Source organism: Elgaria multicarinata, chromosome 2 (genome assembly GCF_023053635.1).
Source record: "Elgaria multicarinata webbii isolate HBS135686 ecotype San Diego chromosome 2, rElgMul1.1.pri, whole genome shotgun sequence".
NCBI classification, from domain to species: Eukaryota; Metazoa; Chordata; class Lepidosauria; order Squamata; family Anguidae; genus Elgaria; species Elgaria multicarinata.
Genome location: NC_086172.1, coordinates 128,492,678 through 128,506,032, shown reverse-complemented (window position 1 = coordinate 128,506,032; position 13,355 = coordinate 128,492,678). Strand labels below are relative to the sequence as shown.

Here is a 13,355-nt window from a genome sequence, read left to right as displayed (position 1 = left end):
GCTCTAAGCCAGCCGGTCCAGTGGCTGCATTCAAAAGGGGGAGGGGTGTGGGCACAGCACTGCTGGCATGTAGCCCCAGTGTGAATGCCCAGACCCCATTCATAGACACATCTACACACACTTACACACACTCTTCCTCAAACTCCAAATGCTACCTTGGCTGAGGCCCATTAGTCATCCCTGTGTCCTCTTCAATGTGGAAAGGTGTGGGGTGGCCATCTTTGCTTGGGGCAGCTTTGTCTGTCCCAGACTTTCCTCCACCTTCCCACATTGGGGAGGACACCAGGCAGGCAAAACATTTAAAACTCTAGGCACTATGGAGCAGGGACTATATTTTACAGCTAATTTACAGTGATCTACCATATAGGGTAAACAACATTTTTGGCCCTGAGGGCTGCATCTGGTATCATTTGGGAGACTGGGGCCATATATGTGGATACATGTGCATATACACACACCCCTCGCCAAGGCTGAAAGAAGCTTTTGCCTCTCCCATTTTCCCCACATCCTCCAGGAGACATAATAGAGGTGTACAAAATTATGCATGGTATGGAGAATGTGGAGAGGGAGACATTTTTCTCCCTATCTCAAAATACTAGAACCCGGGATCATCCCACGAAGCTGATTAGTGGGAGATCCAGGAGAAATAAAAGGAAGTACTTCTTCACACAGCACCTAGTTAAATTATGGAACTCACTACCACAAGATGTAGTGATGGCCACCAATTTGGATGGCTTTAAAAAGGGGGTTGGATAGATTCCTGGAGGCAAAAGCTATCAATGGCTACTAGCCCTGATGGTTGTGTGCTATCTCCAGTATCCAAGGCAATAAGCCTGTGTGCACCAATTGCTGGGGAACATGGGTGGGAGGATGCTGTTGCACCTTGTCCTGCTTTGTTGGTCCCTGGCCAATGGCTGGTTGGCCACTGTGTGAACAGAGTGCTGGACTAGATGGACCCTTGGTCTGATCCAACATGGCACCTCTTATGTTCTTATCTTCTTATTGCCTATGAGATTGCTATCATCAGTCCCAGAATAGCATCTTTTCGCTGCAGTTCAGCTGGGCAGTGGGGAGAAATTGGAGGGATTGTACCAGCTTGACGATCAGCTGCAATTTTCACCTCCCTCCATGTCTTTTGTTATTTTATAGATCAGTGAGTCCTCTTCTGTGATGAGTTGCAGATCCCTTGAATGGCTAGATTTGGATGGAGACTTCTCTACCCTTTCCTATAGTTTTTATCCAGCTGAAACAGAAAAGTAAGTTTTTTTAAAAAAAATTGGCTAAATAAAGATGTCATTTATATGAATTCTGCTTTTTTTAAAAAAAAAAGTTGCAAAGATTAAATCTCCAGTTTCTTCTACTTGCTTCTTGACAATATAGTGATACACAAATAAATTTATTCTTACAGTATATTATATTGCTTGCTTTCACAGCTTAGGCTCTACAGATCACAGTGAATTCGAACCTTCTAAGAAGAGGTAAGAATATATTATTTTAGGTCATGGGTTCTGCTGGTGCTCTGTGATGTGGCTTGGGTTGCAGTGCTCTGCTTTGGATCAAACCTGGAGCAGTGGTCAGGTTTCTCTGGAAGCCAGACTCGGAGCTTCACCACAACAGACTTTTTATCCCACAACTTCTGCTTCCGGATCCTTTGCAGGATTTAAATCAGTTCTTCACACAGCATAGCTATTATTTCTTTTACTGCATAACACTACCTGCCATTTACACTGGTGGGTGGAGGCTGGAGGGATGTTTTTGGATGTCAATAGCCCCTCCCTCCTCTCAGCATAAATTTTTCCATTTCAATTTTCTTTGCTTCCTTTTTATCTTCTGCTATCTCAGATCCTTCCCTCGGCAACATATACAATCCACAGTATGTTCAGAGGTCTTCTCTCCCCTCCCCCTCCACATACGCAAGTCAGTTTATTTTTGTGAACCGCCCAGGGAGCTTCAGTATTGGGCGGTATAAAAATGCAATAAATAAATAAATAAATAATATTGTCCTTGTAAAAGCAAGCAGTAACACTTTTCTCTGAGTATACACTAGGAGAGTGGATTGAGTAGAAAGGGGTTGCAACATTGCAGGCGTTCAGAGCAGCAGTGGTCTCTTGTCATGATGTACTAGTGAAATGCTGGTATATTACACTTATGAAATCCCACCCCCACCCCCCAGATGCACAAGTCAGTATTGTGCTTGTAAAAACAAGCAGTAAAACTTTTCTTCTTTGAGAATATACTGGGAGAGAAGGGATTGAATGGAAAGGGGTTGCATATGCTCATGTTTTGCCTGTATCATGTAGGGGCCATTGCAACCCCCCCCCCCAGCTGCCCATCTGTTTAGGCATCCCTGAGACTTGGAGCTGAGCATGGCTTGTTCACCCCCGGCATTCCTAGTATTGTTTCCAGGAGTGGAATGGCAGAGGGGCAGGAGGTCAAAGGAGTCACAGAAGGAGACACTCCCACTCAATCCTCATTAGCAGTGATGTCAGCACCGTACCACCCAATACCCACCTACACAAAGCAGGATGTAGTGTGATGGCAGAAATATTCAGGGAGGCAATGGCAGTTTCATTGCATGTCCACAGAAATACTGCATTTCCCCCATTCTGAAATAACACTGGGAAAAGGGGGGGGGGAGACAGGAGATAGCAGCTGCATGGCAACGACATCATGTAAAGCAGACAGGAAAAACCATAACCAAAGACGACAACTGCACCAAAAAAACCACCATGTGAAGGAGCCCCCAAACAGATCAGCACCATGGAAAGCTCCAAGCAGTGATGGGATTAGAAGTTAGACAAGGGCATGGCTAGATGAGGGGAGTGGAGGGTGATGATCTCGCAATATGATGATCGCGAGATCCTCCCCCTCACGCTACACACGTGTGCAACGTCCAGGGAGGAAGAGGACGTCGCGCCCGCCATTCTGCTTTTTTTTATTGGAAAAGAGCACTCGTGCGCAAATGGTAAGTTTTTTTAAAAACAACAACAACCACCTCCCACTCCCCCTGATGGGCACGGAGCTCCTGAGAAGCTCCGCGCCCCGTGCCTGGTTACTCGCGAGGAGCCGGGACGCCCAGCCACATGTCCTGCAGTCTCGGGATCATCCCAGGACCGTGGGAAAAGTCGGGATTAAAGGGTAGGGTGAGATCCAGGGAAAGGGAAAAATCATCCGTCCCTGCTCCCGGGATCCCCTGTGCATTATGTGGATCCCCGGGATATCGCCCTGTCTAGCTATGCCCAAGGTTATCTCTATGTTGCTCCAACAAGGATCAAAGGTTTAAATAGAAGTGTTGTTGAAGTTAGGCTGCTTGGCCCCACCTCCATGCGGGCGGAGGCTTTTAAAGGGGCCTGTCCTGTTTTAGCAATTTCAGGCTGCAATGATATGGTAGTAGCTGTGGCACATTAGTTTCTTCATGGCCTGAATCCTCCATGTCTGAGGACAGTAATGCAACCTTATCTGGATGCAGGGGATCTTTCTGGGAATTTGGTTCTGGGGAAGCCTAATGTGCCTTTTCCTATCTGAATCATCTCCTGAACCATTCACTCTGAGGACAAAGGGTCAGAATCCTCTGAGGATGAACAGTTCAGAGTCCTGGTCCATGAATTTTTATATGAATGTATGTAATTTGCACCTCCTGAACAAATAAGCAAATCAAAATGCATTTGTGCTCTGAAATTCACATACAGTTCTGCACTCAAAGAATATGTACAGAGATGCCTACGTTAGGGAAAAGTGCGCACATCAACACATTTATTTGTGGAAATGACATACAAACTTATAATAGTATAAGTGTACATGAAAATGCTTAACAGATTTTTGTACAGACTTAAAAGCCAGAAAAATGAGAAAATGAGCATTGACAGATTTGCCCATCACTAGACTTCCTTGCAGAGCAGATGGTCAGACACAGAGCATTTTTGAACTGGTTGGTTAGAGACTAAATACAGAAACTTCACCTGTTTAACACAATTTGAGACTGTAACAGCTGGCCCTTGGTGGAAACACAATCTTGTTGGTGTTGAGGTTCAATTGATTAAACGGATTCATTACCAACTCCAGAACCCTGTTGAGGGTGTCCACAGCTATATTTAAAGCTGATTAAAAAGAGAAAGTTGAGTTTTATAGCACCATTCCAATACAGAGCAAGGTGTGTGTTTTTTGCAATTATTGCGATGGGCTGCTGAGTTGCAAGGATTACATTGCCTTTTCACATCCTTCAATTGAACTTGATTTGTCAGAAGATAATCCTAACTGCTACTAGGTCTATGCTTGCAAAATGCAGGGTACATTTATGTGGGGATGGTATGGAAAGGCACTGGCCATTGGGAATATTTATATATGGCTATAATCTTAACATCACACATAGCTTCTCTGTTAGTTTTAGTGAATTCTTGGTCTTTGTTCCAGCTGCACTGTCTCAGAAGGGTTTTATAGGAAGAAGAGCTTTAAGAGAGAATATTTTTTCTTCTGAGCTGTATTGTACAATTGTAGAACTATTGGGTTAAATTTCATGTCTGGTCCTGCGCAGCTGCCGTAGTCTTCTGCTGCTGTGTGTAATGCTGAGGTTATGGTGTGGTATTGAAAACAGCCTTTTGATTGGATAGATCTGCCAGGGAGGAGATGTATTGGAGAGAAATGCAAATCAGTGGATGGGCTTGTTATGTTGTAACTGGGACATTAAGTGTTTTAAGTGCCAGCCTTCAGTAATTTGTGGGAATACTTACAGCTTTGTGAAATCTCCTCCCCCACCCCATCCTATTCTATTTTTAAAACTAAAAACTAAATTAATAAAATGTACCTAATATTTAGGGAATCAGCAAGGAGAAAGAACATTTCTGATTTAGCTGAGGTTTTTGCTTTTTAAAATCAAGAAAACTATGGTTTTAAGGTATTGTGTTTTCTCTATTGCTCGGGTTTTGTTTTCTGAGCCTCGGTATATGGTTGCAGCAAAGCCCTCGGCTTCATTACTAGGCTGTTGCTGCCATAGCTACTGAAAACTGCATTATGCTGTAGAAGCCGCCAGATTCTGCATCAGCCTTGGAGGTGTTTTGGGAACAGAGGAGTTATACAATAGGATCCCAAGAAGCTGATGACAAAACAGCTGGGAGAAAATGTGATTCTATAGAAGGCTGATTTAGTACGCTTACTGCGAAGTTAATGCACAGAAAGAGAAGATGTTTTTATAATCCTGGAAATGTTCTAACTAATTTGTTGTTACGTTTGATTTAAGGTCAGTGGTATTTTTTTAATATGCCTTGTTACTTACTATTTGATATGGATACTAATGTTGTAATAATGCTGTTGATGTTTATTACATCTAGCGAGGAATATGTGTTGTATTCCACAAAGGGACCCTGCTCTCTGCATTTCTTGGTTTCAGAAAGGTTTTTTCTACGTATCTTATTCCAAGATGAGAATCAGGTGTAGTGAAAAATCTTTTTCAGTGAAAAATCATTTTATTTGCCAGCAAGGCTGCTTTAACTTTTTGAATTTTAAAGAAGTGGAACCAGAGCAGTAGGGGACATTTCTTGATGGGTGAAATACAGTGATTTAAGAGTGCCTGAAGCAAGCTAAACTTGTACCAGTATCTGGATGAAAATGTTTCTATGAACCAGTAAAACAGCCCACCTGTGTGAATTTTGGACTGTAGAAGCCTACTTTTATAATGTGAAAATATTTTTATTACATTTATTTTGAAATCCCTCTTGTATGGAATTTTTGAGGAAAGAGCTGTAGTCTGATTTCTACTGCTGTCATTCCACTTAATGTTACTATGTCATTAGTTAGTGACCACACATCATGACAATCTAAACATTGGTGTTCGTGTTTGTTTTTTAAATTGATTGTGGATTGAGAGATCCAAATCCCAGATTCTGCCAGTTTCCAATTACTGAAGCCGAGGAGCCTTCCTCATTCTTCTGTACCTATGTGGAATATATGTCAGCATGGATGAAATTTCATTATCTATCTGCTTTTTGCAATGGCCCATGTGCTCTGAATATGTAAAGGATGCTTCTTGTCCTTGAACATGTTGACATTAATAAGAATCATTAGGGAAAGGAAGAGCATTGAAACCATTTTTTAAAAATACCTTAAAGCACATAAAACTCGCCAAAGCAGAACCCCAGAGCCCTATTATGTGGCATTAATCACAGAAGTAGCAAAAGTTGCAGGCTTTCAACTTCATTATTGCATGATAGAAAAACTTTTTAAAGACCTGACCAATGAATGTTTTGTAAAGTCCACTATCCTGTCCCTTGAAGTGGCTGTTAGCAATTGCTTTGGTGATCATGAATAGGACTATTATGCAGTAGTTCATCTTTGTTCAGCCACAGTTTCTGTGTGTAAAAGATTGAGGTCTACTTTAGGGTTAATAGCCTCTAATTGAACAGCTATTAAAAGACCTGTTCTCCTTGAAGTGGTCTAATTACTTTTTGAAGCTGACTATGTTTTCCATTTCAATAGGATGTTTAATTTGAATGGCTTTCTGGACAATTTAGAGTGTTTGACAGACTGGGGATAGGGTCATTAGGCTACTTCTCCACTAAATGTGGGAACACTTTTAACCAGCTCTGTCAAGACTGGCATTTATAGCTGTTCAGAAACTTCAACTAATGTAGAAAACAAATTAGGAAGTACTCTGGGAATATCTTGCCCAAATGTGCTGATCACTCCACTGGCTGCCATTTACAATTCCTGTTACCAATCATTAACATATAAACCCTTTTGTTATAGATTTGTGAGGTGGGATGACTTTTTTAACTGGTGGAACCCTGAGAATAAAACTGCCAGTATCATACTGCCTTTATACAAATCTACGGTGTGTCCACACTTATAATACTATGTACAGTTTTGGTCAACACACACACACACACACACATTGTAGAGGTGGAAAAGTCTAGAAAAGGGCAACTAAAATGATAAACGGACTGGAGCATCTCCCCTATGAGGGAAGGTTATAACAGCTGGGATTGTTTAGCTTGGAAAAAAGGAGACTAAGGGGAGACATGATAGAGGTGTACAAAATTATGCATGATGTGGAGAATGTGGGTAGGGAGATACTTTTCTCCCTCTCTCAAAATACTAGAACCCGGGATCATTCCTGATTGATGAGAGATTCAGAACATAAAAGGAAGTACTTTTTCACACAGCGCATAGTTAAACTATGGAATTCACTACTACAAGATGTAGTGATGGCCACCAATTTGGATGGCTTTAAAAGGGAGTTAGATACATTCCTGGAGGAGACGGCTATCAATGGCTGCTAGTCCTGATGGCTAAGTGCAACTCCAGTATCCGAGGCAGTAAGCCTGCATACGTTAGTTGCTGGGGAACATGGGTGGGAGGCTGCTGGCTGGCTACTGTGTGAACAGAGTGCTGGACTAGATGGACCCTTGGTCTGATCCAGCATGGCTCTTCTTATGTTATAACCCTTCTTTTGCCAGGGGTCCTCCCCAAAAGAATTACCAATAGGCTGCCACCATTCCTAGTCTGTCCCCTAAACATCCTCGTCTGTCCAACTGGGGAGTTCTAACCTCTATTGCCAAGGACTTCTCCCTTCAGCCCTGCTCTATGGCGGGAAAGGGGATTTTCTTGCCTGAAGACCCAGAGCTGAACAAAGCCTTGTGAAAATCCTAAGAACACAAATGCTAGCTTAATAGCCATGCAGTCCAGCATATGGGGAAGTTTTAGTGAGAAATTTCCTTTTAAAACAATACAGCCAAATCTCCAGATATAAAAAGAAGTTTATTTGGAAACACAGAAAAACAGGAAGAACAAGGAAGGCTATAATCACACACAGAAAATTCCAAGTAAAAAATCAATCTAACTTAGCTAGTTACTGTTAAATGTTACCATTCACAGCAGATGTCAAGTCCTTTTGCTCTTTCCCCCAAAAAGAGAGAGCGAGAGAGCAAAAGCTCTTCATTATCACATTGAAATATCCAATTAACCTCTCCTGTCAACATACTGTCCTCAATCAGTGGAATGGGGAGATAAGTTATTCCTTATCAGAGATTGGGGGCACAGGAGGCTGCAGTGGAGAAAAAAGTTCCATTGCATGAGTAGAAATCCACTCATATGACATTGCATTTTGCACTTTAACGTTTACTACCAACAGGTGTGATTATTGGAACTATATTCAATAATTAATACAGCACATTCTTAAACTAGATGCAATGTTACACTTGTGCTTTTTTCTTAAAACATTTGGAGAGAAGTATGATTGCAGATGGTTACCAAATGTTGTACCATCTAACAAAGCTGTCTGCATGTATGAGATAAATGGAGTACAATGTGTCACATTTAGATGTTCAGATGGTGGTGTTACAAAAAATGCATTATGTTCTCAGTATAGTTAGAATAACAAATGCCTTTAGCTGTGAACCATGATTTCTTTGGTTCAAGCTTCCAGTGGGTATGAGTGTGTTTGGATAATGCCATGCTACTATGTTTATAAATCCATAAATAGTAATGCTCTCCGGAAGACAAAACATTTCCAGCCTAAGTCACCAAAACACATTTTCTAGCATAGGAGTGCACTAATGCACATACAGTAAAAGAAAAAGGCAAACTAGATAAATGGTTAAATTGTGATAATAACACATACAATTAACATTTACAGTATGCATACCCTTCTTACCAAGTTATTTTGCTGTAATAAGATAGGTTGACCATATGAAAAGGAAGACAGGGCTCCTGAATCTTTAACAGTTGAATAGAAAAGGGAATTTCAGCAGGTGCCATCTGTATGCATGCAGCACCTGGTGAAATTCCCTCTTCATCACTACAGTTCAAGCTGCAGGAGCCCTGCCCTCTTTTGTGTCTGGTCAAATTGAGACTTGCTGAAATTCAGCTGTTCTATTCAACTGTTAAAGATACAGGAGCCCTGTCCTCCTTTTCATATGGTCACCCTAAATAAGATGGTTAAGCAAAAAACAAAATAAATAGATTGGTTTCTAATAATGAATTATAAATGTTTAATGAGTCTGTATTTCACTTTTCAGGTTTGTTCAAATTACAGTGAAAGAGGTTTGCAATTTTTGTTTAGATTGACCCTTATTAGTTAATGGAATCAGAGGCCACAGTCAAGTTATACATACTCCATTTGTGTAGCTTCTGTATTGGCATTGTAGTTTTAACATTGTTTTTAATAGTGTATTTTAAATGAATTAATTTTGTTGTAGTTGGCATTTTTAAAGATAGTGTTATAATACTGTATTTAAATGTGATTTTTAATATTTATATGTGAACCGTTTGGAGATTTGTAATATTAAGTGGCATATAGAAGTTATTAATAAATAAAAGTAAGTAAAATAAATAGTGGCAGAATAGGCTGTGTTACTATGTGGAGGCTGCTATTAATCTTTTTTACTTAATGGAACCAATGAGAATTCTGACCTTACTGTGACATCACACACATGTGCTCACTCACTTACATATATACATACATACACCTCATATAGTTTCCTTTAGCCTTCCTCATGGCCATTTTTCACTAGTAGTTAATCTTTCATTATACAAACATATACTTTCATATGGTCAGACTTAAAAGGAATATGTGTTTAACATACAAATATGTTGCTTTCTTTGTTTAAAATCTTTGTCAAATTTTCCAGGAGTGAACAGAGAGATCCTCTGCATGAAGAATGCCAACCAAAGCTGAAGAACCAGGAGGTTCTTCAGAGCAGGGAGATTCAACAGCAGCAACTATATGTTGAAGAATTACAGCAGCAGATCTTGGATGGGCAAATCAAAGCTGAGCGAGAACTAGAACATGATCAGGCAGTAATCAATCAGCAGATCAGAGAAAGTGAGTTCTTTTCCTCTCTTCCTATGTTATCATTTTTACTACTTACACTGCAGATATTTCTCATTTTACTTTTCATTCTTTCTTTCACTCATTATTTTCTTATTATTCCTGAAATGAGGCTAGTGCTCAAGTAGTGGTTTGCATTCCGTTAATGTTCCTTCATTAGCTTTATGGGTCTTTTCAATGATGCTTTAATGTATACTCTTGACCTTCTCAAAACTACTGGCTTAAGATGCTTCCTGCCTTTAAATTGGAACATGACTGCAGAACTAGTAATTTAAACTGTGCCAAGTTGTCCCTAATCTCAATTTTCAGGTAAAAGACAGCTATCGGGCCAGGTTTAAGGTTCTTGTACTTGTGTACAAAGCCCTAAACAACTTGGGACCAGGATATCTGAGAGAGCGCCTTCTCCCCTACCAACCTGCCTTAGGTCATCTGAGGGCATGCTCCTGGTGGTTCCACATAGATCCATCCTCCAATTGGGGTCCACTAGGGGAAGAGCCTTCAGTGTGGTGGCCCCCCTCCTATGGAATTCCCTGCCTCTGGAGGTCAGGCAGGTGCCAACTTTGTATTCCTTTCAACGCCTCCTGAAAATGTCATTGTTCCAGGAAGCCTTTCCTTAATGACTAGCCATGGTTCACTTTTCATTTTGCTTCTTTTAAAAATCTATTTTAAGGTGTGTGGTTTTATTATTGTAATTTATCTTGCACACCACTCTGAAATTTTCAATGAAAATTGGTATATAAATATTGTAAATAAATAAATAATAAATTTCTACTCAGAAGTAAGCCCCATTCACTCTGTTCAGATGACATACTAAGCCATAGTGTTTAAGCATTTTGAATCAAACATTATGGTTTAGCTTGTTGTGTGAATCATTCCTAACCATGGTGGCTACATAACCATTGTTTAAACAAGCTCACTAACCATTTGTTGCAAAAGGTTTAGTGGCCTAACCATGGCTTAGTGTGTTGTCTGAACAGGCCCACTGAGTTCAGTAGGGTTTACTCTCAGATACTGGGCAGCCTTTGCATGGGGCTTTTCTCATGGTCTGACAGCCCAGCATGAGTTATTCAACCCACAGTGAGGTTGCAGGTGTGTGCAGCCACCATTTTGAATATGCTATCCCCACTCGAGTTGTTTTGTTGTGCTAACCTGGTGACCATGGTTTATGCAAGGGTCTGTTAATGCAACATTGTGTAGTGCCTGGCATCTGCAGGCACTACAGCTCATCGGGAGTTAAATAGTTCACAACATTTAGAAAGGATTACATGATTAATGTTAGCCTGATCTTAATTAACTGATTTCTCCAAGCAAGTGTTTGTGTCCTTCAGATTGATGATGATGATTATTAATAATAATAATTAAAAAAATATTTCTTACCTGCCTCTCTATTCTGATTGAGATGGGGAACAACAGCAAATATAAAATACATAAAACTGAATTAAGAGCATAATATACATTGTTAAAACATCCTAAAAACATCTTAAAATTCCACTGGATAGGCCTGCCGGAAGAGATCAGTCTTGATCGTTTTCTTAAATGCTAACAGGCGGTCAAGTTGACGTGTCTCCTCCAGCAGGCCGTTCTGTGCTGTTGATCAATGAGGAATGTGGTAAAACTGATAAGGCTTGCGAATTTACGTGCTCCGTTTTGTGTATTTCTAGACCAGCAGTGGCTCATTGATGAAAAGAAACAGCTGGCTTTCCAGCAACAGCGAGAATCTGCAGTGCAGACAGAAGTCAAATCATATGCAGAAGCTGGAGTCCAGAATACATTGGAATCAGAGATTGGCCCTTCCCTGACCGAACAGAACAAGAAGAAATTGGTACAGCTAGAACTTTTACGAAAATACTCTTTGACGAAAGCAGAAAGGCATTTAAGCCGGAAGAAGGTTAAACTGCATTTGGAAAGGATTGTGAAGAAGCAAAAATTGCTAGAAGCTAAGAAAAACCTTGAACAGTTAGAAGCTACTTCTTGGATCACTGAGGATAATGTAAAACATGCTGAGTCTTTGAACCAAGATACAATAGTAACTTCTCAGAACTGCAAATATTCTCAGCTAGAATCAGATTCAAGCTCCTTGCAGTGCAGAAGAAACACCTTTTTAAATCTACAGCTACCACATTGCAGGTGAATACTTTTTACAACAGCTTTTTGAAGTACAGACCTGGTTGGAAAAATACATTTTCATTAACTTTACTCCATTTAATCAATTGGTATGTCTCCTGCATTTAGCTGATCAATCACGAGGGCACACATTTATTTATTTTTAGATTTCTTTGGTTCTGGTGTGCATTTTAATTATTTATTTAGAATACTTATTTCCATTTTTAGAGAAGGTTACAAAAACAGCAATTAACATTGAAAACACAAAATTCATAACAAATATAAAATCACAAAGAACTCACAATAAAATAACAAAACAGGGCAGCGTAAATCCACATATACATACTAAAACAGCTAAGAAGCCAAGAAAAGTAAAAAGGTTTTCACCTGCCATTGAAAAGAAAACATGAACAATACTAGGTATCTGGGGAGGGAATTTTTGTGACAAGGTGCCACAACAAAAAAGCTCTGTTTCCTATCTATTATTTATTTATTTACATTTGATATACCAGCTTATTTGTTAAAAAGCCATCAAGGTGGTACACAATAATTTAAAAGAAAATGATCAATCTTAAAACCATCGGCACTCAAAATAATAAGAAACAAATGGTAAAATATGCTCACCTTCGTCAGAAATTGGAGAGACCCTGATAGGACCACTAGATGTATCAGCACTAGGGCACTCAGTCCTTTAAGTATCTTACTCCCAAGCTATTTATGGCCTTCTATGTCAAAAACCAACACTTAAATTGTGGAAGGAATCATTCCAGCTGTTTAAGAACTGATGAGATGAGTTCATACATCTAATCCCAGTAAACAAACATGCTGCTACATTATGCACAATACATAGTTTCTGAATAATCCTCAAAAATAGCCCCACATAGAGCACAACAATCTAAATGTGGTACTACTGGTGTAATAGGAATTCAAAATGGTAGTGCAATAAGGAATTAGAAAGGTCATGTTTGCTTTTAGCTATAATATGTAGGTTTTGTTTTAGAACTTGTATCTATAGTCTCACGCTTCCTGGAGGGAGCAATAACTATGCCCCACTCCACCCCCACAGACAGCGTCTGAAAGGGCATAGGATAGTTCACTTTCCTGGCTCTGAGGCTGAAACCAGGGTTCCAACTTTGGAGCCAAGAAACTGTGCTCCCCTCACTCTCAGAGCCAACATGGAGAGAACCGCAGTGGCTAACTCCACATTCAGAAAATGGAGCATGGAGAAAGGGAAAGGGGTGCATTTCTGGGGAGGCGAGGAGAGTGGGGGAGGCTGTGATATGAAGTATCCTATGGCTGCCCCAGCTTCCTTCTCTCCCCTTCCACGGTGCCACTGCTAAATGGGAAAAATCGCCCATCTACCAGAAATGCAGGGCAGCTGGAGCGCAGAGGCATAGATAATTTCCACTGTCCTCTTGCCCTGCATTGGATA

General features: G+C 40.4%; 1 protein-coding gene across 1 annotated transcript in view; it reads left to right on the top strand.

The window, feature by feature from the left end:
* The window catches only part of STARD9 (StAR related lipid transfer domain containing 9), a 130,572-nt gene that overhangs the window by 89,790 nt on the left and 27,427 nt on the right, over positions 1-13,355 (top strand). Inside the window, exons 20-22 of the mRNA XM_063118448.1 lie at positions 1,150-1,256; positions 9,621-9,814; positions 11,482-11,947. Coding sequence (XP_062974518.1) covers positions 1,150-1,256; positions 9,621-9,814; positions 11,482-11,947 — 767 coding nt within the window. The remainder of the gene's footprint in view (positions 1-1,149; positions 1,257-9,620; positions 9,815-11,481; positions 11,948-13,355) is intronic.